Raw genomic sequence first — 25,481 nt, 5'->3', positions numbered from 1 at the left:
CTTGGCAGCATTTTGACAGTATCAACACTGTGGAACATACAGAAGAAATCTGTATGTTCCATGACTGCTCGGCTAAGTGTGAACTACTTTGAAAAATAAAGGTTTTCTTGAAATGAATCCTTTCACCTCGGACCCAGCCCACCATAGCCAGACTCAGCACTTAACAGGATATGAGTCTGGGAACACTCAATTGGGATTTCATTATAGGACGTGTTTCACCCGATCCAGAGAGTAAAAATACCTCTGCAAACAATTAGATAATCCTGCAACCAATCAGAGCAATGAATGATTCCGCATTAGGAGTTTTGAAGTTGTCTTAAGTTATTTAGCTGTCAATATCTTTTACGACAAAAGTGATTGTGGACACTAGACACCTTGGTTTTCCAACGGCAGACAATCAACGGCGCTCATGTGTCCATCACCGCATAAAGCCCGGCAGATCTTTGCCGGAGCATAATCATTTCTCAACGGAGAGCTTCTGCTCCAGGTACTTCACCTTCCAGTTTGGCTCCGTCCTTTCAGGTTATCTTTGTATCTTTCATTCATTCATTCATCTTCTGTAACCGCTTGGTACTGTTAGGGGTCGCGGGGTCTGCCGGAGCCTATCCCAGCTGTCATCGGGCGAGAGGCGGGGTACACCCTGGACAGGTTGCCAGTATCGCAGGGCTAACACAGAGAGACAGACAAGCATTCACACTCACACCTATGGCTAATTTAGAATCACCAGTTAACCTAACTAGCATGTCTCTGGACGGTGGGAGGAAGCTGGAGTACCCGGAGAGAACCCACGCAGACACAGGGAGAACATGTAAACTCCACACAGAAAGGCCCAGTCGGCCCATGGATTCGAACCCCTTCTTGCTGTGAGGCATCAGTGCTAACCACCTCGCCACTGTGCCATCTTTGTATCTTGTCTACACTTAATAAGATTTGCACATATACCATTCACTTATGCATGTCACATACCACTGACTTTACTGACTTTCAATGATTTCATACATTTAAGTTTAATTTGATGTAAAATAAAGCAAGCTTTTCTTGTGTTTTCTGGTGTGACTCCCAGGCTACCTCCAGACCGCTTCAGTCCACCCTTGCTATCTCTGTAACGCTTCTCCTCTTCCTGATTCCACTGTTTAACAGTGCCTCAAATAGACTGAAGGGCAACAGTGGACTAAGATGCTGTTTTGCCATGTTTGTCCCAAGTATTGACTGTCAACATGAATCAGTTTTATTGAGTCTAACGCAGTGAAATGACGTGTGACTATAGGAAGAGGTGAGGAGAGGATAAACAGTGGCACAAGGTTTGGATAAGAGGTTAGAGCGAGGCAGGAGCAGAGGAGACAAAATCAAGATTATTGAAAGAAAACCAGAGATAATGGGAGGGAGACTCACCAGTCACTTGAACGCCAAAGAACACAGGTACATCTCAGGTAAGCTTGTTCTATAGTATTAGCGTTGGCTGATTCTGTGTTCATGTTTTAAGACCGTCTGAATCTCATTTTAAATAAGTAATAATTTTAGTGTTATTGAGCTGTTTATTTATTGTTATATATACTATATACATATATATACGTGTTATATATACTATATAATATCTTCATATCCTCTCTCTGTGCCCTGTACATTTAACCTTATTCTCTCTATGCCCTTTGTCATTCATGCTCAATTGCACAGAGTATTGCTATTTACCAAACACCTGCTAGTACATGCAGAGATGGGCACACAGTGTGCAAACAATCATTGTTGTAATACACAAAATGAATACTGCAACCAACATGTCACGGTTTGTTTGTTTTTTATGATGCAGGTACACTGTCAAACACATCAGTCCACAATCTTACAAAGGTGGTATGAAAGGTTGACATTATGTAAAAGTGACGGCCATAGCATATGATTCTATTACGCAGCATGGCTTTTCTACTCGTTGAGCTTTATGGAAACAACACTCATTTATTCATTTACTAAAAATGTGAATGGTTTCAAACTTTATTTCTAAAATCTAATCTATCAATTTGTGTCACCCTGCTTAATGAACAGAGCACATTGCCAACATCCTGGAGAATCTAACTCCTCTCTATCGACATCACTACTGTTCTAATCTGCTGACCCACCTGAGGAACAAACACACAGAGCCCATCGAACCGCGCCCTCTGATTCAGCATGCTGTGAGATAATCATGCTCAGTTGTTTCACAGACAACATCAAAATACAAACAAATGAATGTGTGTCGATGGTGCGAAAAGAAGTCATTTTTAACAAGCTCTCTGATTCAGGATGTTATTACCCATGCTGGGATTGTGTTGGAGAGCACTTTGCCTCAATATCTGGATGGAGATTGGACACATCGCCACGTACAGATCACTAATAATTTTGGAGTGGAGAGTCGTGATGCCAATGAGGTAAAAACCTCTGACCTGCAGTACATCTGGTTGTTTGACTACAGTCCGACCGAGCATCTGTGTGTACATTTTGTGTGTGTGGATGTGACATTGGTTCCAGGTGTTTGAAGGTGGTTGGGGGTGCAAGACTGAATTTGTACTATCCGGTTGTCACATCCTCACCTCCATACGTGAGCACTGTGAGTTAGTGGATGACATGTGCCGACACATCACAGGTATGCTTTTAGATCATATCTGCTTCTCATTTTCTGCAGGCAGTCGGTTGTTCTGTGTTGTGCAAAGACACTTTAATGTGTACATTTTCATGCGTGGATGGTCCAGGTAAATCAGAAGATAAGCTGGCTTGTTGGGACTGCCCCACAGAATTTCCTGTCTTCATACAGCATCCTTACTTGGCCCCTGTGTGTCTGGCCACTGCATCTTCCAAGGAGCAGACACGGTGGGCCAACATACTACGAGCGGCAACACAACATCAGAGCTCAGGTATAGTTTTCTTATCAAAATAAAACTTTCGCTAACATAATCCTCTTTTTAAAGTGATTATTTTTCCATACGTGTCTGCTGCCCATCAGCACTGTGGTGCGAAGATTCACCAGAATCTAGGGCCTTCTTGGATGCTGTGTCTTCTCTGAAGAAGCTCAGAGGAAATAGTCAAACTGAGGTACTTCGAATGGGCAATGAGGAGGAGGTGAGCAAGAGTCTATTGTCTAAACATCTCTGCAACCCATGAAGGCAAATCCTTATGCTATCTCAATTGTTTCCATTTTGTTTCATGCATGGATGGTCTGTCCCTTCGGACGACCAAGGGACAGACTGCCAAAATGGGATAAAGTTTTATATTTCTACCACATTCAACCACAGTGTAAGGCTAGCTGTCAGTGATCTGTGCTGCTGTAGACATTTGTCAATATTTGACCCTCTGAGTGTCCAGTCTGGATGCTAGCATGTTTATTTTGGATGATTTCAGTTTGGTTGTAAATGGACCAGACTGTTCGTAGAGACTCTTAACTGCAGACACAGCAATGCCAGTTGAATGGGTTCCAGGAGGGCTAATGTTGTTGTTGTTGCTAATGCTGGTGTTTATTGCTAGGGCCACTTAGCTAGTGGACAAGTCATTCTTCCATAATGAATCAGGAATGTCTGAATGTACTGGTCAAGCTTTCCACAGAGAAAGAACTAGAAAAGGTCAGGATGTAGAGAAGCTGTGCAACCGTATCTGCAACCTGGCCTGTGGATTTAACTAAGCAAATAGGTACGAGCCTCCTATTGGATAATTACTGTTCTAGACATATTAGAGTGTGTGACCTTTTTTTCGGTGGCAACTTTTTTTTAGGCAGGCAGTGTATGTTGCATTCTAGTGGCAATGCTCAAACCAATTGCTCAATAGCACTCTTACCACTCTTTCTTTAACGTTTGAGTCCATTTTCGTGTCTGCTGAGCATCAGATAATGTTTTTTTCACCTGTTGTTTGCTGTCATGTCTATAATACATGCCAGCACTTTGCTGTTTTTCCTGATGCGCTTTTAATATATACCCCTCTTCTCTGTCTGTTTTCTACTACTCCCTTTTCTGTCCATAAAGGTGGTGATCAGTATAGTGATGGAAGAAATTGTATCATACCTTAAGGAACAAGTATTTCCCCGGATTACTGCACATCGTAACAAGAAGAGGAAAACCTGGATCAGAGTAAGGAGAAATTACAAGTAACATGATAGGCTGAAACATATATGTGCATGCATGTAAACTAATCAACAGATGTGTCTTACATGTCTTTCATTTAACCTCTACTGTATGTGCATTTCTGCATATATGTCAGTTGCTGTCCGAGGCCTACAGGACCACAGAACATCAGGTAAAAGCTGCCATGGTAGTTCTGAAGGAAGAACTGTCACATTATCGTTCTGATGTGGAGAAAAAGATCTCAGCGGGACTCCAGCAGACCAGTCTGCTGCAAGACCACATCACTCACACAATATCAGGTGTGTTTGTCAGTGAACTCAGAAGATGTAAAAGGAGATTCATTTATCTTGAATCTTTCCGTCACCAGTTTCTTCTTGTTTTAGAGGACACATATGAGCTGACGCTACACTCCCTTCTACACACTATCATACCGAGGCTTGACCGTACACTGCAGGAGGTGGCCACACCCATCTGCAATGGATTTGCATCTACCTGGAAATACTTCCTGGAGACCTGTGATGACATTATAGAAGGTGGATCAAGTACATCAGTGAAAGATGTTAATAAAGAGGTACAATGGGCAGCCAAGTACATTTTAAGTAAAACAATCTATAACATATTATTATATTATTATTATAAAACTTTGTTGGGTCGATGATGATTAACAGGATAAGACAGAAAGAAACTTTATACAAAAGCTGTTTCTCTATCAGATAACTTTTTGTGTGCTTTACAACTCATTTGAATCAACTAAACTTCTAAAAACTATGGTGACACGAGCCCCTAAAAACAAAATACACAAGTAATGTTGGCTGATTTTAAATTGTCAGAGGCCAAAAGGTCTGAATTAGTGTCAGGGCTTCAAGCCAAACTGTTAGCTGTTGTCTTTAAAATACCAACTGAAAGAAGATCTGAATTTCCTTCAGGCGACAGGGGATTTTTTTTGTTTTTACCCAACGTCATTGTTTGACTGGCAGCTATGCAGAGTGATGGAATGTGGAGTGTTGCATGCCCAGAGGCGTTAGATATTGCAATGGAAGTTCAAGTAGAGCTTTTTTTCAAAAATATATACTAAACAGAAATTGTATACAGAAATAGATTGCTTATCTCATATCTTGTATTTACCCTGTGTGCACATTCCTATGCCGAAACCGAGTCTTACACATACAGTAGCTCTTTTTTAAACTTTAGAAACTGGCAGCTCATCAGATTTGTGGGCGGTTCGGTGCTTTCTGATGGCACGGTATATAAAGTGTTTTTATCCTAGGTGCTGTCACCTCTAAGAGGCCTTGGACCAGATAATGCCAGGATGTGGAAATGCCTGGACAGGCTGGAGCTGAGCTCAAAGGGCCGTGAGTGGCTCCAGGTCACATGGGGAGTCCACAGTGGAACCTGGAGACCTTTGCTACTCAAAGCTCAGAACGCTCTCTATAAAGTAATTTAACAAACATGTTTATGCAGCCAGTACATTAGGGCAAAGAACAGTGTTTAAAGATATATTCAGTGTATATTATGCTGTTTTTCACACACATTTGCTCTTTCATCTTTTTATTTCTTCTAGGTGGTTCATATGTGTGCTGTGATGTTTGGGAGGTTGGTCTCACGATATCCGTGCTTCTCTTCTGATTCTTCTCAGCTCGCAGCAGTGCTCTGCAAAGTCAAAGACAGAGTGCTCAAGGTGTGTGACAGGGTGGGCTTGTGGAAAGTCTTATTTTGCAGAGTGTGTTAAACTGTTGTCACTAATTGCACTGCAATGCGAGTACATATTGCTTGTACTGTATGTCCCTGTTTCTGTCTGGACATGTTCATTTTACACAGCACCTGGAAACAGACATGTTGACTCTGCGATCTCAATTAATTTTGGAGGTGATCCTGCATATTGCGCTGCCAGCTTTTGCACAAGACGTGAATGCACAGGTTTGTATTATGTGTGTATTATGTATGTATTCTTTCTTATCCATTTTATGGCCTGTGGTAACTCTGCTTGGTTTTAGGATCTGTCCCGTTATAAAGCCATGATCAACCCAGAACATGCCCTCTTCATCCACCCTGACACCATCTTTAACTCCATCCTGAGAGACAGCCTGACCTCTTACATCCAGTCAGGTACACGATTTTGACTAGGTCAAAGTTGTAGAATAGTGGCAATAAAACTAGTGTGACTTGTTTATCCAAAGCTTTTAAGTCTTGTTCAGTTGAGTTATTCACATGCTACATTTTTTTTTCTTGCAGTGATGAGGTATTCCCTGCCACAGAAGTTTGTACCTCTCCCTGTTAGTGTCAAAGACCCCTGTAGCCCTGGTGTCTCCAAACCATCACACTATAAGCTGCTGCATCAAAGTGACTGCCGACAGAAGCCCAGTCAAATCTCTGAAGACTCTTCATCAGAATCCGAAACCTTCATACCGAGCATCATATCCGACGAGGAAGACACTCTGACCAACTCAGAGAATATCACATCCTCTCACTGCTAAATGTAAGCGAGAACATCCGCCTGACTGAGCCATGAATGAACTACATCGATCAGGGATGACATTATGACCACCTTCCTAATATTGTGTAGGTCTCCCTTGTGTCTCCAAAACAGTTGACTCATCAGAGAATGGAAATGGGCCCTCTGAGGGTGTCCTGTGGTGTCTAGCAACAGAATGTTGTTAGTGGGGGCCTTTGGGTCCTATGGGTTGAGGGGAGGGGGCTCTGTGGATCATCCCACAGATACTTGATCAGTTTGGGGTCTAGTGAATTTGGAGGCCAGGTCAACACTTTGCGCTGTTCTTCATGTTTGAGTTGTTCCTAAACCGTTTTTGTGTGTGTGTCTGTGTCAGGCAAAAAGTGCTGGGGATGGCTGCTGCCATCAAGGAGTGTCATTGCTATGAGGTGGCGGTGCCTGGTCTGGTCTAGGTGGGTGGTACATGTCTGAATAACATCCACATGAATGCCAGGTCCAAAGGTTTCCCAGCAAGGTTTCTCCCGTCAGTGGTTTGAATGTTGTAACTGTTCGGTGTATAACACGACAGAGTGTAAAAAAGTTTGGAAATACACATGATGAGAAACGTTTTTTAATTCCAATTTGCAAAATTTTCTAAGCAAATGTATTGTAAAAGTAGCACTGGTTAAAATCAATGGTAAAGGAAAAATAGAGAATATTCAAATACGTGAATCTGCTTAGTCTGAAAAAAAAAAATCAATCATCAATTAATAGTTTAATGTTGCGATGAAGGCTGTCTCTGCTTTACATCATCAGGAAATTAATATTTTGGACCCAAGAAAATTATTTGAAGACTTCACTTTGAGCCCTATTTTCTGGATTAAAGGATTCATAAATAATTTTAAATAACTGACATGTTCATTAGCAACAAAAATAACTTTCTCTCATGAGAGCAATGCAGCAATCTGATCAATGCAGTGTCATTTTGTGTTGATTACATATTCCTGTCTGTGTTATATAAAGATTCCTGTTATTGTTATTGTGTGTATCGTGTATGTCAGGTGTATGTTTAAAGGTTTTCCGGACAAATAGAGAGAGAACCATTCTTTCTACTATGAAGAGGATAAATCTCAGCAGTTTAGAGTTTGTAAAGTTTGATCAAACTGACACGCCCAAAAGGTTTTCATCTGCTTCCTATAGACTACAGCTGGATCTATTCTTAAAGGGGAGGGCATCCTATCCCAAAGGGAGCGTAAGAAGAGCCCACTTGTCCTTACAGAAGATAATCTGTATAAAACTAAAGTCATTTTAACCTACCTGGCCAGAGCTCTTTTATGTGATTCATTTTCGCCATGTTACAGAGGTGCAAAGAGTCTGGCATAGGGCGGTCTTTACCGAGCCTTTAACGCAGCGCAGACCTTCCCTTTAATTCAGCCAGCTCCTCCGCCATGTAGCCACTGTCGGCATAACACAACAGCGGGACCTTCGGCTGCTACATCACCCCGACTCCTTCTCTGTCCGCCGCGTCATTTATCAGTTCCTCTCCCCTGCCATGCTCCGGGTCACCTCGCTGCTGCCCGCCCTGCTGTTCGTTCTCCTGCCGGGCCCGAGCCGGGGCTATTTCCCCGAGGAGCGCTGGAGCCCCGAGTCTTCGCTGCTCGCTCCCCGGGTCGTCATAGCGCTGGTCTGCCGCAACTCGGCGCACTCTCTGCCGCTGTTCCTCGGAACCATCGAGCGTCTCAACTACCCAAAGGACCGCATTGCGCTCTGGTGAGTGTCGCTGTAAATAAGCAGTGTTCCGGAGAATTAACACGGAGTGACGGTCTGTGTCGGTGACGCAACTTTAAAAAGTATTTTGGGAATTAACTAGGGCAAATGTCCCTATAAGGGGAACCAGAGACACGTAGCGAACTCTATAGAAATAATGTAGAGGAAAACTCTACGTGCGTTTGCACTTGAGAGTTCTGGCCAGGTGGGGTCGCTGTGTTATCAAGATGCCATGTGTACTTTATCTCTGCACAGCAATTGAGTGTTAAAAGGCGTGTGAGTTAACGCGGTGTGGATGCACACCGATCCACACACACTCCCCGGCGGGCTGTGCGGACTTGCTCGGCCCGAGCACGGAGCTCCGTGGGCGGACTCCGCCGGCTGAGCCGTGCACATGAAAAGTTCCATTCAGTCACGGATCTTCCTCTCTCATCGCCCCCTCCGTTTTCTCCCCCTACCACTCTCCCCCTCCCATTTTCCCCTCCCTCCCATTTTCCCCTCCTCCCTTTTCCCCTTCCACATCTTCCACCCTTCTCCACTGGAAACAAAACAAGTACTGTTAAAAAAAAAAAAAAAAGAAGAAGAAGAAGGGATCTTTAAAATAATGTCAAAATCTAAAAATACCAGGCACATTGTTGTGCGTCTGTACCGCTTTGTGTTTAACCTTCCTGCAGGACTCACCTTCCTTTACCTCAGGCTGTTTTTTCTGTCACCCTGCCCCCCTCCTTCCAGATTATTCTTGTCTCCAGCCCCGCTGTCTTCCTCTTACTTTGTTTCACTGCCAGTAGATCTGTTTTCCTAGATTGAGTTAATCTTTTCATCAGCATTCACACCTGGAATGTTAGATTATATACATTTTTTGGCATCCAGCGACCTCGTGAAAGAAAACGAGGACCAAAGTCTCAGACAGAGTTGTCTTTAATGTGACAGGAGGATTTTGAATTAAAATTACACACCGTTTCCTCCTGTGAATTGATTGTTTGATCGGGGAGGGTGCTGTGCCACATGTGAAATGCTGAGCGGGAGCCTGAGTGAGAGCCTCAAGTGTCCGTGTGTCTCTTTAAACAAGCCAGGCTGGATGTTAAGCTTTTTCTTTGTGTGTGAGCCAAATATTTTGTGCCTGACTCTTAACAATGCCCATGTGGCAGCCAGTTTTCTGCATGGCTTCTTTCATCTACAACTCATCTCGTGAAGGAAAATGAGGACCAAAGTCTCAGTCTCGTCCCTTTTGTGCAAGAGCTGTTATGAAAGGTTTTGAAATGCAACGTGAAAGGCGTGAACTGAGCCGCTAGCTGGCCACCTGTCGATACCTGCAGCTACCAGCGTGACAGGTTAAGATGGAGTACCTGGCAAGCGGCAGCAGACACACATGCAGACTGCTTAATGGTGAACGTGTGTGTGCTCTGCAGGGACACGCAGAATGGAGGTTATCAATCCATAAATCCTTTTCTTCCCTCTGTGCCTGCTTCTGCTTTCTCATATCCGTTAGGCATGGTTCAGCAATCCCAAATATTTACTCCCTATAAAACCTTTTTTACACGCTACCTCTGGCCATTCATAACTTCGTAGCAGTTAGGTATTTCTGTCCTAACAGAGAGGGTAGAAGGTGAAGAAGATGGATCAGTGAGTCGGTCGCATGTAGGTGCTGGAACGGCACTGCTGTGCTAAAACACCACAGACAGATGGGAAGCTAACACGAGCGGCACGCTGGCTGTCACTCACTGCAACGCAGGGTTGGAAGTAAATCCATTTCTGTCATATTTACACATTCCTTGCCTTTCTGTGTCCCTGGCCCTCCCTGACACACTGGGATTTGTTATGATAACACAGACAGCAGATGAATGCCGCTCCTCCCCTTCTCAGCCCGTATTGTCTGTCTTTGTTCTCCTCTGTTTACACCTGATGTTAGCGATGTGCAGCTCTGCTCCTAATAGGATTAAAATCCAAAGGAGTGTTGGGTAAATAGAACAAAAATATAATAAAAAAATAAATAAAAATCAACAACAGCGCCTTGAAATTGTATATATTGCAGCATATAGTGCATAACGTTGAATGTTGTGTTTTTCAAATCTTTAAAGCTGCATTGGAAAAGAATGAATGCAAATTCAGTATTTTATTTGATCAGGTGAAGGACAACAGAGTTAGTGAAGGATAAAAAAAAATCTTATGGGACTGAAGTAAAAAAAAAAAATCTATTGTTTGACCTTGCATTAAAGCTGCACTAATAAGTTTGATCGTAGCATAAATCTATCACTCGTTTTAGAATCTTTTGGCTCCTCATATTGGTTTTCTTCTTTTCCTCAGTCTTTAAACTGTCTTCTTTTCAAGTGCAGCAGGCGGTTGTTTTGCACTCAGGTACATTTTGTGAAAAACCGGTGGCACGGTAAAAAAAAAAAATTCAAAAATGAAGCAGTTAAGAGGCAGATATTTTCTTTAAAGCACTGTGGAGGACAAAACAAGGCCCTAGACTCCAAATGAATGCTGAGGTTGCTCCGTTTCTGCAGTACGGTCGATTAAACTCAGGTTTTACTAACACATGGCCCAGGGATTAGTTAGTTGCAGTTGAAAGAATGGGTTGCAGTTAATAGTTGTACTGTTCTGATGTTATTCGAGGTTCTGCTACAGATTCTACCGATTTCTGGGTGTTTGTTTGGAAATTGCCCTGCAGTGAATAATTATTTTGAATGAAAAAAAAATAACCACTAAAACATCCCAGAGTCAGAGATGAAATGTAAGGACTCTGCATACCAAGCTGATGGTTTTTTGGTGACGGGTTGTCTGCAGCCCTAATAGTTTTGGTGTGGTGGCGCCACTTGGAATCCTGTCGTTGGCTTTTCAGTCGATTCCGCATGTTGAACGAGTTTGAATTAGTGCAAGAGAAAAGAAGCAATTAAGTTCAAAAGGCACGCAGAAGGCTTTTCTCATTTTACTCCTTCCTCTACTATAATCTGAACCTTCAGTCACACGAATATTTTCACAACAACATTATCATCTAGAATGAGCAAGCTGTAGACCATTAGATCAGCGTAATTCAGGAGAGGTCATCTCTCCTAGCTTCCTAGCCTCCCAGCTAATAGTAGCTCTTATGGTTTCACAGATATGTTATTTCCTTTAATGCAGGTGCAGAACATACACTATATTACCAAAAGTATTCGCTCACCCATTCAAATGATCAGAATCAGGTGTTCTAATCACTTGGCCTGGCCCCAGGTGTATAAATTCAAGCACTCAGGCATGCAGACTGTGAAACAAGACATTTGTGAAAGAATGGGCCGCTCTCAGGAGCTCAGTGAATTCCAGCGTGGAACTGTCATAGGATGCCACTTGTGCAATAAATCCAGTCGTGAAATTTCCTCGCTCCTAAATATTCCACAGTCAACTGTCAGCTCTATTATAACAAAATGGAAGCGTTTGGGAAAAACAGCAACTCAGCCACGAAGTGGTAGGCCACGTAAAGTGACGGAGAGGGGTCAGCGGATGCTGAAGCGCATAGTGCAAAGAGGTCGCCGACTTTCTGCACAGTCAATTGCTACAGAGCTACAAACTTCATGTGACCTTCAGATTAGCCCAAGTACAGTACGCAGAGAGCTTCATGGAATGGGTTTCCATGGCCGAGCAGCTGCAGCCAAGCCACACATCACCAAGTGCAATGCAAGGCGTCGGATGCAATGGTGTAAAGCACGCCGCCACTGGCCTCTAGAGCAGTGGAGACGCGTTCTCTGGAGTGATGAATCACGCTTTTCCATCTGGCAATCTGATGGACGAGTCTGGGTTTGGAGGTTGCCAGGAGAACGGTACATTTCAGATTGCATTGTGCCAACTGTGAAATTTGGTGGAGGAGGAATTATGGTATGGGGTTGTTTTTCAGGAGCTGGGCTTGGCCCCTTAGTTCCAGTGAAAGGAACATTGAATGCTTCAGGATACCAAAACATTTTGGACAATTCCATGCTCCCAACCTTGTGGGAACAGTTTGGAGCGGGCCCCTTCCTCTTCCAACATGACTGTGCACCAGTGCACAAAGCAAGGTCCATAAAGACGTGGATGACAGAGTCTGGTGTGGATGAACTTGACTGGCCTGCACAGAGTCCTGACCTGAACCTGATAGAACACCTTTGGGATGAATTAGAGCGGAGACTGAGAGCCAGGCCTTCTCGACCAACATCAGTGTGTGACCTCACCAATGCGCTTTTGGAAGAATGGTCAAAAATTCCTATAAACACTCTCCTCAACCTTGTGGACAGTCTTCCCAGAAGAGTTGAAGCTGTAATAGCTGCAAAAGGTGGACCGACATCATATTGAATTCTATGAGTTAGGAATGGGATGGCACTTCAGTTCATAGAATGAGTAAAGGCAGGTGAGCGAATACTTTTGGTAATATAGTGTATGTGTCAGCTGGCTTTTGCCCATAGTCATTGTGGTGGGTTCAAGTGCAACTTTTTGGCTGTGAAATGACATTGCAGGTTGCCATTGTTGCTGGTAATTCTTTGATGTCGGTTGGTGTTGTTCGTACCTTTAAAATTGTATTTTAGAAACTGTAAAATTACAATGTTTTTCATATTTGTTTGAATATGTGCTGATCCAAACTATTGTTGCTTTTTGATTTTAGACAATTTAACAGTTTTTTTAAACCATAATACTGATCCACAATAGTGTTCAGAAACGCATTCCAACAAATCAACATTTATTTTTTGTATGGTTATTTTTATGATTATAAATTTTCTGTGGTTGGTATTTTCCTATCTTGATTGCCAATGCAATGCCAGTATTATTTGTTTTTTATCTGCCTACCACACCTCATGTTATGGATGTAATGATTGGGCTCATTTTTCTGTGTGTGAGTGGAGGCTTTGAGTAACTATTGATGTCGAGACATGAGCTGCCACCAGTGTAGGAAACAGAACAGAGCAGCAGACAGCGGGGCTCCTGCTGTGAAAATACTGCTTGAGTTGCAGAATAAAACATGCTGGCTAATATTAATAATAAAAAATGTTATCATGCACAGGGATTTCTGTGCTTGATAGTCACATTGTACAACAATATTAAAACAACCGTGACCATAAAACAATGTTTTATGAGGATTTGCCTTCCTTTAATAACTGCAGAACCTGTACCATTATCCTTCCTGCTTTGATGCATAGCTAAAATATTTCTGGTGTAATATCAAATTCCACATAGCGATTTTATCTGAACATCAAATGCTAAATTAACCGGCGGTACTGCTAGGTGCACTCTTCACTCATGCTCTTGTCTTTCATCCTCCCACAGGGTGGCGACAGATCACAACATAGATAACACCACGGCCATTCTAAGAGAATGGCTCATCAAGGTGCAGAATGACTATCATTATGTGGAGTGGAGACCCGAAGATGAACCCAGGTACATGTGTGCACGTGTGCGTATATATTGGCTTTTGTATATGTGTGTGATGAGCACATTACTTTAATGGGTCTGTCCTTGCATGTCTCAGTGCCTTTGAAGATGAGGTGGGGCCTAAGCACTGGAATAATCTCCGCTATGAACATGTAATGAAGCTCCGTCAAGCAGCGCTGGACACTGCCCGTGAGATCTGGGCCGACTACCTGCTGGTATGTTATCATCCACTCTACCGCTTCAAAAGTCCTCTCTTGTTATCTATTCTGCAGTTCTGTGTATGGGGAGATATCTGCGCCGACTACAGTGAGGTGATTCATGACACTTAACTCTGAAACCGTTTATCTGTTACTCATACCTGCTGATACCTGTTCAGGGTAAATATTAGAAACAGATGCATTTTAGAACGCAAGGCATTGCTAATGCACTTTTATTAAATGAAATTTGTCTGTAATTTTAAACTGACAACTGACAAATGACTGCACAATGATTCTGTAACTGCACACAGTGCCCTACACGCAACAGATATATTACTCTCAGTAGAATATATCTTTTACCACACAGCTGAGCATGTATCTAATATGTCTCCTCTTGAGAGCCGCCTTACCAGTTGTTGCCTGGTAACCTTGGTAACCCATCACCAACCTCATCTCTGCTAAGTTGCACTGTGGGACATTTATTCAGGCATACTGTCCAATGCTTACATACAATATTTGCCTGTTAAAAATGGTGGAATTCACATACTGTTAGTTTCATAAGGTGTCAGATGTACTAAAAATCAGAAAAAGCTTCAGAGAAAGCCGTATCCCGTGTCCATTCTCTGATGAGTCACAACTGTTTCGGAGGCACAAGGGAGACCTACACAATATTAGGAAGGTGGTCATAATGTAATAATGCTTTGCCTGATAATAAAAATTCTCCCACCACTCCATGTGAACAAATTAATGGGTCATATGCAGAAACAAAATTGAGGGGATCATTAATGGAATTATTACTATTATTATTATTATTATTATTATTATTTGAAAAATAAATTATTCATTGCTTATTTTTGACATTTGTCTAGTGAAAAGTCTTGTCACTTGTTGGCAGACATAAAGACCAGCGCCAGTGGATCTACAGTAACTTAGTATCAGGATAAATATTAAGGCTGAGAAAAAGTAGATTGTGTGGGAGCACAGATGATGTTGTTGTTGGTCAGGTTCATTTAAACATAGAGAAGAAGCAAATTTGTAGAAGTAGCAAACACAACTGCAGTCTGTAAATCTTGTTTAAAATTACAGGCTGTGACACGAGAAAGACAAGGAAGGAGCTGCTTATGTTTGCAGTTCTCTGTGATCAAACCATGTTGCTGCGGCTCAATCAATCACTTAGATGCAGTGGGTGACATTTTGTGTGCACTTGTGTGGGATTGTCAATATTGCGCCCTTCTCTTCCGTCTGCAGGTGGCTGACTGTGACAACCTGCTCACCAGTCAGGATGTTTTGTGGAAGCTGATGAATGAGAACAAGACCATTGTAGCTCCCATGCTGGAGTCCAGAGCTGCGTATTCCAACTTCTGGTGCGGCATGACTTCACAGGTACTGAAGATTTATTTTGAGCTGTTTACCATTTTCACTTGCTTGACATGCTTTGGCACAAATCCATATCACATCCTTTACTGGCAGTTTGGAGGTTTGACTAATGGATGTTTTACACCTGTGACAGTCAGACGTCAAAGGAATGTATGAATGAAATAATACAACATGATGTATCTAGAGACCCACAAAAGAAGAAAAAAGACCATCCATTTCTGTCCTTCAACCAACTGTCAAAAAGAGTTCATTTGATCGAGGCCTTTGCAGACCCTTTTCAAGTCATGAGATTTAAGCTCGACTCTCTGTTGGCGAACAGTATTGTTACCGATAATTAAAAGCAGAGGAAACTTAAGTTGGCCTTCACCACGTAACTACATAATGTCCATCGCAGCAACACTCATAAACTAACCCTAGAAAGTTCCACCAAACCGTCAACAAGTCACGGTAGAATGGTTCAGTAGGTAGAGCGGGTTGTCCACGAACCAGAGGGTTAGCGTCCTTGCTCCCAGTGCGTGGCACTGGCGTGTGAATGTGTGTGTGCTTGTGAGCGAATGGGTAGATGTGTCTGTGACTGTAAAGAGCTTTGAGTGCTAATAGGTAGAAAAGCGCTATATAAAAGCAAGGCCATTTACCATTTACCATTTACTGGTTGTATGCCGCAGCATATATTGGTGGCCACTGGTATGCTGTGGCATCCTGTAAGCCACCTTTCCATCCTGGCTCTAATGAACTTGAAATACACGTTTTGGGTGAGACTTGCATTAACTTGTCACAAAGTGGTGTATTATGGGACCTCTAAAATCATTGCATCCTGCCAGGTGCTTTTCATTTGTGATGATGAAATATAAGATGTATTTCTGCAACGGTACACTATAACACATATGTCAGGTAAGATTAATGTGTCGGTCTTTAAAGAATAGGAGGGAGAAGGTCACTATGTGGCAGGGGAGGAGGTGAACCTCCATCATGAAGGTCACATGACCTCTGTGAATGTTGTTCTTTTTGTGTTTTTACACACACCCTCAGGTTGTTTACAGGGTGTCATTTGAAGAGACAGCAAATAAATCCATTGTTTGATATAAATCAAACAATATTGGAAGCACTACATGTTCACGTGGCTAACAAGCACCACCAGCATTGTTTAATGAAAGCGGAGGTTCAACACTGTGCTTGTTGTATTATTTGTTTTAGTTCTTTGGCTTAAATTTTATGGGACCATGTAACTCTATGTTTTAAACCTTTTATGAGTCTCTTTTAATCAAGGAAATTGTATATATTAAAAGTAAAGCATTTTACTACATCATTTGGGATCAGTGGTTTTTATTCAGGTCTGTGCATGAGAAGTGTCCCGATAGTTCTGACATACTAACAGAATTGAGTTTTGTAAAGGTCTGCAGATTATTGATTAAAAAAAGGCTTTAGGTTATGGACCAAATCTACCAAAGAAATAGAGGTTAGATTTATTTAACTTAATTAATTCATTCATTGTTTACATACACCGATCAGCCACAGCAGCAGCAGCCATCCCCAGCAGGATGCAGCCTGACACAGACACACACACAAAAACACTTTAGGAACAACAAAAAAAAAACATGAAGAACAGCACAAGGTGTTGACCTGGTCTCTAAATTCACTCGATCCCAAACTGATCAAGTATCTGTGGGATGATCCACAGAGACCCCTCCCCTCAACCCATAGGACCCAAAGACCCCCACAAACGACATTCTGTTGCCAGACACCACAGGACACCCTCAGAAGGACCATGTCCATTCTATTCTATCTCTAGTATCTGTGGGATGCACTGTAAATGGCAAAAATGGCTTTTTGCCATTTTATAAATATCTGGTCTTGAATTCAATCCAAGTGATCTTAAAAAGTAGTTTGATTTAACGTCCTTAAACACTCTGTTATCAAGACTTTTTATGATATCTCCATAAAAACCTTCTTTTTTTACATCCTGGATGAGTAATACTGTTAAGTCTGTGGGTTGCTGACCGAGTGAGTCACTTATCCCGAATTTCTGTTAAATACAAGTGCACATTTTCTTCCATTGTCATAACACTGAAATATAATTCAGAAGGACATTTACAGTTGATTATTTTATCTTATGTTTATGGAGATTGTATTTGTGTAACTTTAGAGACACTGCAAAGGAATCAGTTTAAGGTGTGAGGGCGAAGCCTGGTTATCATGCTCAGTGTAGAGGTTACTGCACAGGTGCTTCTTTTGGGTCCAAGAACAATTAAATGGTTTGTTTCATCTCACAAGAGGACTGAAACTCAGCTGATATATCATTATCACTGGATGATTGAGCCCACACAGTTGTTTTAATTTGCTCTTCCTTCTCAGCTTGTTACCACTGACTTCACCAGATACCACTGCTGTTTGTGCTCATTTAATCGAAATCTTAAAGACATACCTGTCCATAGTTTTTAGACTGTGTGAATGTGAAACATGTTTTCTTGAATATGCAGAAACTTTTGATATGATTTCGACTGCTCAGGCGTGCATATCAAATACATCAGGTATGCTGTTTGTGATCTATTTCTGTCTCAGCAGGATGCCTCCAAGTCCTCCTCTTTGTTTCTTTTCAGATCAGAACAGACATATGGGCATTGTCTATCCTCTAGCACAAAATAAACCAACTTCAACCAAGAGTTTGTCTCTCTCTGCAAAGAACATTTACTTCAGTGCCATTAATAGGCCTGTAGCCAGAAGGGAATAAGCAATGTCTGTTTTTCTCAGTTGTCTTTTCCTACCTGTCAGTATTACTCAGTCACTGTTTTGATCATGAGTTTTGTTTTCTGTGCAGTCAAAATATTTTTTGGTGATTTAGTTGTAAAATATGCCTCAGATTTTCTAACTCAAAATCCCTCCTCTTAAAAGTGTCACATTTCTAACTGTCACATACAGTTTAGTGGGACAGGACATGTGCATCGAGAGACTTGGACCACTGTAGCCAATCTTTTCAAGTCAAGTCACACTCAGATCCATCAAATCAAGTTCCTCCTCACAAACTTTATATTTCCATTTCTTCGCAAAATTGAAAGCTGTGTGTTCCCTTCTTGCAGGGTTACTACAAGCGTACACCAGCCTATATGCCCATCCGTAAGCAGGAGCGTCGTGGCTGCTTCGCCGTGCCGATGGTCCACTCAACCTACCTGGTGGACCTCAGGAAAGAGGCCTCCCGTCAGCTGGCTTTTTACCCGCCACACCCGGAGTACAGCTGGGCTCTGGATGATGTTATTGTCTTTGCCTACTCAGCACGCATGGCAGGTGAGATGAATGCATCCAAGGTAGACTTTTAATGCAGAGGGCTCATTAAACTTGTGTTCAGCGTGTAAGCATGTTTCCCTCTCTTTTCCTCAGATGTGCAGATGTATCTGTGCAACAAAGAAACATACGGTCATTTCCCGGTGCCAATGCGTTCCTATGCTACTTTGCAGGATGAGGCGGAAAGCTTTTTGCATATTCACCTTGAGATCATGGGTGAGTCAAAGACCTCAGAAACACTGTTTTCTTTATGGTGATGAATCACATTAATAATGTTTCAGAACAATGGATGTCTGTTTGTTTTAAATGGATTGAGATGTTGTTGCTCTGACCAATTTTCACTTCTTGTCATGTCATGTTGTGTTACAATTTTGTGTTGCATTTAAAGTCATTTTCTAGCCAGACCTTTGCAGACAATCCCCCTAAGCCAAATCCTTTTTTTGTTGTTGTTGAAAAAAATCAGGCATTATATTGTGTTGTGGGGTTGTGAGCTTCTGCTACTGCAGTTTAGAAACTACAGAGATGCAACAAAAACACAGTGATGCAGCCACGTATGAGACACTGAAACGAGATCCCACCAACACATACACATACACATACTTAACGGGGATTGTTGATTTATTTATATTGTTCTGCTTGTACAGCACTTTCGTTCTACTGAGGTTGTTTTTAAATGTGTAGTAAACCCTTGTATTTATGGGCCCCTCAAGGTGCCATTTATTAGCCAGTTAAAATTATTACAGTTACAATTAACATTTTTCCCCCAAAAGTTTAACGCCCATTCACACCTCGATTCAGAACTTTTGGCCACTAGAGCTACTAATTGTTGGAGAAAGCAGTACACCACACAGGTTAATGCTGGTGAGTATTGGGCTGCTAGCAGACCGTGGTCAAGTGAGCTCCAAGTGTGCACCACCCACAGATGTTCCAAATACAAACCTAAATTCCCCACCAGTGATTTTGAACCGAAGAAGCCTCTTGCATTAGTGGGGTAATGTCAGTTGACTTTGTTTTAGCTTTGCTTTCTAGATATACTATCAATGAACATCGAGGATATATCAACAAAATAGAATTGGTGCTGCTACGATATGTCTGCAGTCCTTTTTTGCTGAAGGCAGATGAGCATGAAACCCTGTTCACATAGCAGATACGGAGCAGAGGGAAGAAAATGTGCATCAAAAAAGCTTGTGCCATTAAAATGCACAAGAAATGCGATGACAAACTTGGCGTGACTGCAGCCCTGTAATGGAAGGTCTAAAATATCAGGACCAGCAATCCCTTAAATACAGTGAGTGTTATCAGAATAAAGGTGGGTTCCTGAGAAGTCATTTTGTTACAACATCATACACTGCCTGGTCCAAAAAAAAAGGTCACACACTCTAATATTTCGTTGGACCGCCTTTAGCTTTGATTACAGCACTCATTCTCTGTGGCATTGTTTTGATAAGCTTCTGCAATGTCACCAGATTTATTTCCATCCAGTGTTGCATTAATTTTTCACCAAGATCTTGATGATGGGAGAGTCTGACCACTGCACAAAGCCTTCTCCAGCACGTCCCAAAGATTCTGAAAGGGGTTAAGGTGTGGACTGTGGTGGCCAATCCACCATCAATGACAATCCTGGCATTGTCATCTTAGAACATGTACTGTAGTATATGTAGTACACCCACATTGTGTGTGAGAAAATCTGGATGAGATGATCTGTGAAACCTACATAATTAAAACTTTGAATAGTAAAATAATCATCTCAGTTAATTGCTGCTTAATTTTGGGAGCTTCAAGGGGAATCCCCAGCGTCTCTCATGAACCCCTGCAGCTTCGTGGACCACGTTTTGGGAACCACACTTTCAACATTACTTATTCTCTTTGTAACCTTCCCTCCTTTTTTCTTTGACAGTAAAGAATCCTCCATTGGAGCCCTCAAGCTTCCTGTCTCTTCCTCCCAAGCAGCCTAACAAGATGGGCTTTGATGAGGTATACACAAACTCTCTCTCACATACACATCCACGAACACATGTGCAGACGTGCACGACAACCTCGCCATGTGTGTTGCATTTGTGTGCACCCAGGTGTTTATGATTAATCTGGTGCGGAGAACTGATCGTCGTGAGCGAATGCTAAGAAGTCTGTACGAGCAGGAGCTCAGCTGTAAGGTTGTTGCTGCTGTGGATGGCAAGTACGTTTCTCATCTTCATCCTCCCCCACTGCCTGTGTCTTCCTGATTTGTGCCTCTGCAACATGCGGTGTAGATTGATGTAGGGAGCCAGTGCTGAGACAAACAACCAGGTGAAAAGTAGCTGGCTGCATGCTGTTATTTAAAGATTCCCTGAACCACATAGTTTTAGAACATGGGAGATGAATATCACTCCAATCTGTGTAGAAATTAGGTTGCGTCTTGTTTTACATATTTAATTTGTTTCCACCCATATGATTTACTGATTCCCTCTTAAAACTGTTCGTTCCATCTCTCTCTCAGAGCTCTGAACGTGTCTGATATAGAGACTATGGGGATTAAGATGCTGCCAGGCTACAAAGACCCTTATCATGGACGACCTCTCACCAAGGGTGAACTGGGTTGTTTCCTCTCTCATTACAACATCTGGAAGGAGGTGAGACACTTGGACATGCCTCAGGCCACTAGGTGTACCTGCACATGAGAGATAACATTTAATACTAATTTAGTTTGTGTGAGCAGCAGCATGGCTAGACAAATGAGCTTATATATGTGTCTGTAAATGTACTGTTGTTGGGATAATTTGCTAGTCTTATGTCTTTGGTCCACTCTGTACCAGTAATGAAAATATATTTACTGTACATAAGAACAGTTTATATGTATATAGAAAGAGAAAGAGAGCCGCAATCTACAATCAACCCCTTCTTATAACAGAGCACAAAAGCTACAGATTTAATACGGGTTATTAAGAATACTTGATTAGTAATACTTTTGTACAAAGGACCAAAAACATTGTTGATGTCAGGAAACGATTTAGAAGACATTACACTAATTACTACACTTGAACACACTATAGATTACACAAGCAGGCAGCACTGTAAAGCTGTAAATCTATATGTACGTGTGTGTGTGTTTAGATAGTAGACAGTGGGCTGCAGACGTCCCTGGTCATCGAGGACGACCTCCGCTTTGAGGTGTTCTTCAGACGTCGTCTGCAGGCGCTGCTGCAGGAGGTGACGACGCACAAGCTGGACTGGGATCTCATGTGAGTGATTGTTGAGTGAAGAGAGGGAACACTGGGCAGTAAACACAGACACCTCCCTGCATTGAAATCCACCCATCTGTCACACGTGATAAATTAGACACCACGTTCAGATTCTATCGAGGACCTAATTGGAGAGACTCATCTCATCACAGATCTTTCAGTTTTACTGCTAGTGGTGAGCTGAAGATGAATATTTTTCAGAAGCCTGGGTGTGTGTTCATTTTGGATCAGTTTAGTTCAATTTTATTTGTCAAATGTAGGTTAATACAGGGTCAACAGTACAATGAGATATGAGATCAAAAATGAGATAAAATAAAACATTACATACACTGACTGAAAATGCAGATTGTATATAGCCTATATTTATACACGATCAGGTATAACATTATGACCACCTTGGTAATATTGTGCAGGTCTTCCTTGTGTCTCCAAAACAGTTGTGACTCATCAGAGAATGGACATGGGCCTTCTGAGGGTGTCCTGTGGTGTCTGGCAACACAATGTTGTTAGTGGGGGCCTTTGGGTCCTACAGGTTGAGGGGAGGGGCAACTGCAGATCATCCCACAGATACTTGATCAGTTTGGGATCTAGTGAATTTGGAGGCCAGGTCAACACCTTGTGCTGTTCTTCATGTTTTTTTAGTTGTTCCTTAACTGTTTTTGTGTGTGTGCCTGTGTCAGGCTGCATCCTGCTGGGGATGGCTGCTGCCAGCAAGGAGTGATATTCCTATCAGGTGGGGATGTCTGGTCTAAGTAACATCCACATGAAAGCCAGGTCCAAAAGTTTCCCAGAAGAACATTGTATTGTCACAAGATGATCAATGTTATTTACTTCACCATTCAGTGGTTTTAATGTTGTGGCTGATCAGTGTATATATTTAGCTACAGTCATAAGGGTATACAACAATAGTGCACATTGCTTATGTCATAGTTAATAGTTGTGGTTGAGCAGCTTTGGTGCGGGTCCTCTCTAGCTGCTTTATTGTAATGTCTACAGAAACTCATGAATGTCTCAATTAAAGTTGTGTTCCAGGTCTAACTCATGTCTGAATTTGATTATCAACTCTTTTGATTACAAAATAAGAGTGGAACTAAGATAATAATGTCTTCTGTTGATTCTCTGGATTCATCAGAGTTAAACTTGACAAAGGGCTGCGCAAATGTTCTTCAGCATATCCACTGTTTGGAGCAATTTTGATGAAATGACCTCAAATAAGTAACTTGAACTGTTATTGTTTCATGTTTTTAACAGTTATTGAATATATCTTACATACTCATGCAGATATATTGGGCGGAAGCGAATGCAGGTTGAGCACCCAGAGAAGTCTGTACCAAGCATCCACAATCTGGTTGAGGCAGACTACTCCTACTGGACACTTGGCTACATGTTGTCATTACAAGGAGCTCAGAAGCTCCTCAAAGCCGAGCCTCTGAGCAAGATGCTCCCTGTCGATGAGTTCCTCCCTGTCATGTACAACAAACATCCAGTGTGAGTATACCCAATCTGCTCTCTTCATCTTCCCTCTGTTCCTCTTATCCGTCTCTTCTTTTTGATTCCTGTCCTGCGGCGGCCTTGTTAATCTAATCACGTCCCTGCTCCTCTCACTCATCAGTTCAGAGTACATGGACCACTTTGAGCGCCGGGACCTGCGTGCCTTTTCTGCTGAGCCACTTCTGGTGTATCCAACCCATTACACAGGAGATGCCGGCTACATCAGTGACACAGAAACATCAGTGGTCTGGGACAACGAGACGGTCAAAACTGACTGGGACCGAGCAAAGTCGAGGAAGACTCAGGAGCAAGGCGAGCTGAGCTTTGAGGCCCAGAACTCAGACGTACTGCAGTCTGAACTGGAGAACTGGAGTGCGCGGGACGAGCTGTGATGAAGAAGAGAGGACATCAGGAAGAGGGACGCAACTCTGGCATACAGAGATAAGGATGAGGGAGAAGGAACATAGCTGTGATAGTGGGGGAAATGGAAAGTATGGAAGCAACATAAGAGAAAACCGGAGAATAGAGGTGGAAAGGCTGGACAAATGGACACTTGGTTGATATTTCTCTCTACTATTCGATCTTTCTCTTGCGAGACAAGGTTATGTGTAGAGTTAACTCTTGAAGAGTCAGCTAGCAGCTTTTGTTTTATTTATTGCTTCCAACGCACATCCCATGTCCATTAATGGTAGAACTTTAAACTTTTTAAACAACTTCTACAGGCCGTCCCATAAGTCTGGACCCATAGGAAAACACAGTAATAGAAATGAGTCTTATGAGACAGCCAGTAGTAACATTTCAACTGCCAAGCACAGTTTAATTATATGTTAATGTTGCAGGATGTTTTCGGTTTAAATGGGAGCCTCTAAAATATACAAAATTATAATCAATTTATGTGTGGACTGAAAATCACCAAAACACTACTTTTAATTCACTCTGCTGTGCTCTTAGTTGTTCCCAACCAGTTTGGCTTAAAAAGGAGCAAAATCAGTTTCCTTCCCAGCATGTCTACTGGCTCAGATCAGTGCTACCAAAGAGATATTTGTGAAATCCTCGGCTAAACAGTTTTTAGAGTTCTGGAGATTTTACTACAAATACAAAAAAATCCAGACAAACCTAAAAGCAAAGAGGCAAAATGTAAAAGAAACTATAATTTCTTTAGAAATGCATCAATATTTTTTGCTTTTCTGTCACATCGTCTTGTAACATCTCAGACTGATCTTTTATTGGGTTCCTAAAGCTCAGTTTGGGATCCAACGCTCTCCTTTTCTTCTTGTGACTTGTAATGTCTTTCTGTTTAGTTTGATTTGGTGTTTCTTTCTCACCACAGAATGCAGTTGTAACCCAAACTTGCAACTTCTTTGGCATTTTGTTTGTTGAAATAGTATGAACATTGTCTCTTAGTCATTTTTAATGTTTTGTCTCAACTATATGTTTTGCAAATTCCGTCTTTTTTGTTTTGTTTTTAACAGAGGACGAATAAATCCTTTATTATTAAAGGCTTGTTTGGTTCATGCTGTTCTCTCACCCGCTCCTTGAAGCTCAGTTAAAAGTACATGAAGCACTGGTGCTCCACTTAATGTGTGTTCATTTCTAGCCAAAGCTGTGGTTGCTAAGATATCAAAATATCTATACTGCCTCCATTTTTTTTTTAACCTTTTTCCCCCAGCACAGTCACAAATGGTGACTTAGTGCCTGCTGGTGTTTTTCTGTCCTCCAAGTACAAAATGGTCAGTTTGGACTACAGCAGCCTACTATTACTCCTCCTCATTCACTCTGTATGCAGTCATGATCCCTGATTTAGTTCAACCATTGACCATACATAAAAAGATAAACAAACCCTCTGTGATATCATCCATAGGTCTCCTGAATAGCGGTTTTAAAGCTCAGTGTGGCTACCTTCAACCAGCACCATCTTGGCAGTTGCTGACTTTGCCTGACTCCGGGCTAATTCAAAAATCATTGAAGAGCCGGCGAGTAACACAGGGAGACAGCTAGCACGCTGAGTGCACCCACCTGTCACTCAAAGAGGCTGAATGAGGATGAATGAGTTATAAAACGTTGTTGTCATGAATGCAGAAATAGGTTATAGAGGCCAAAACGCTTTTTAGACCAGGCTGTGTATATGCTAAATTCTGCTGAAATAGTTATTTTAACATGGGGGTCTATGGGTATCAACTCATTTTTGGAGTCAGCCTCAAGTGGCCATTCGAGGAATTGCATTTTTTTGGCGCACATTTGCTTTGGTTTCATTTTTAAGCCCTAACATATGCTCATT

General features: G+C 42.0%; 2 protein-coding genes across 2 annotated transcripts; both read left to right on the top strand.

The window, feature by feature from the left end:
- The first annotated feature begins 1,337 nt into the window (after positions 1-1,337).
- Positions 1,338-6,753, top strand: LOC311495223 (protein Niban 1-like). The gene is made up of 14 exons (XM_084554600.1): positions 1,338-1,430; positions 2,038-2,165; positions 2,274-2,399; positions 2,500-2,614; positions 2,721-2,882; positions 2,972-3,087; positions 3,981-4,085; positions 4,216-4,378; positions 4,463-4,650; positions 5,347-5,514; positions 5,641-5,757; positions 5,898-5,996; positions 6,074-6,185; positions 6,312-6,753. Exons 1-14 carry the CDS (start codon positions 1,376-1,378, stop codon positions 6,551-6,553), a joined length of 1,896 nt encoding a protein of 631 aa, XP_084410726.1. The 5' UTR covers positions 1,338-1,375; the 3' UTR covers positions 6,554-6,753.
- Positions 6,754-7,992: 1,239 nt separating this feature from the next.
- Positions 7,993-24,738, top strand: LOC311504315 (procollagen galactosyltransferase 1-like). Its single transcript, XM_084567334.1, has 12 exons — positions 7,993-8,277; positions 13,540-13,650; positions 13,742-13,859; positions 15,090-15,224; positions 18,293-18,497; positions 18,591-18,710; positions 20,392-20,468; positions 20,564-20,670; positions 20,971-21,103; positions 21,585-21,712; positions 22,994-23,200; positions 23,325-24,738. The coding sequence occupies exons 1-12, from the start codon at positions 8,060-8,062 to the stop codon at positions 23,593-23,595; spliced, it is 1,830 nt and encodes a 609-aa protein (XP_084423460.1). The 5' UTR covers positions 7,993-8,059; the 3' UTR covers positions 23,596-24,738.
- The last annotated feature ends 743 nt before the right edge of the window (positions 24,739-25,481 follow it).

The sequence above is a fragment of the Chelon labrosus genome (genome assembly GCF_963514085.1).
Source record: "Chelon labrosus genome assembly, chromosome: 2".
In the NCBI taxonomy this organism is placed as follows: domain Eukaryota; kingdom Metazoa; phylum Chordata; class Actinopteri; order Mugiliformes; family Mugilidae; genus Chelon; species Chelon labrosus.
Note: the sequence above shows the minus strand (reverse complement) of the source record. Positions and strands in the feature narration are given on the sequence as shown.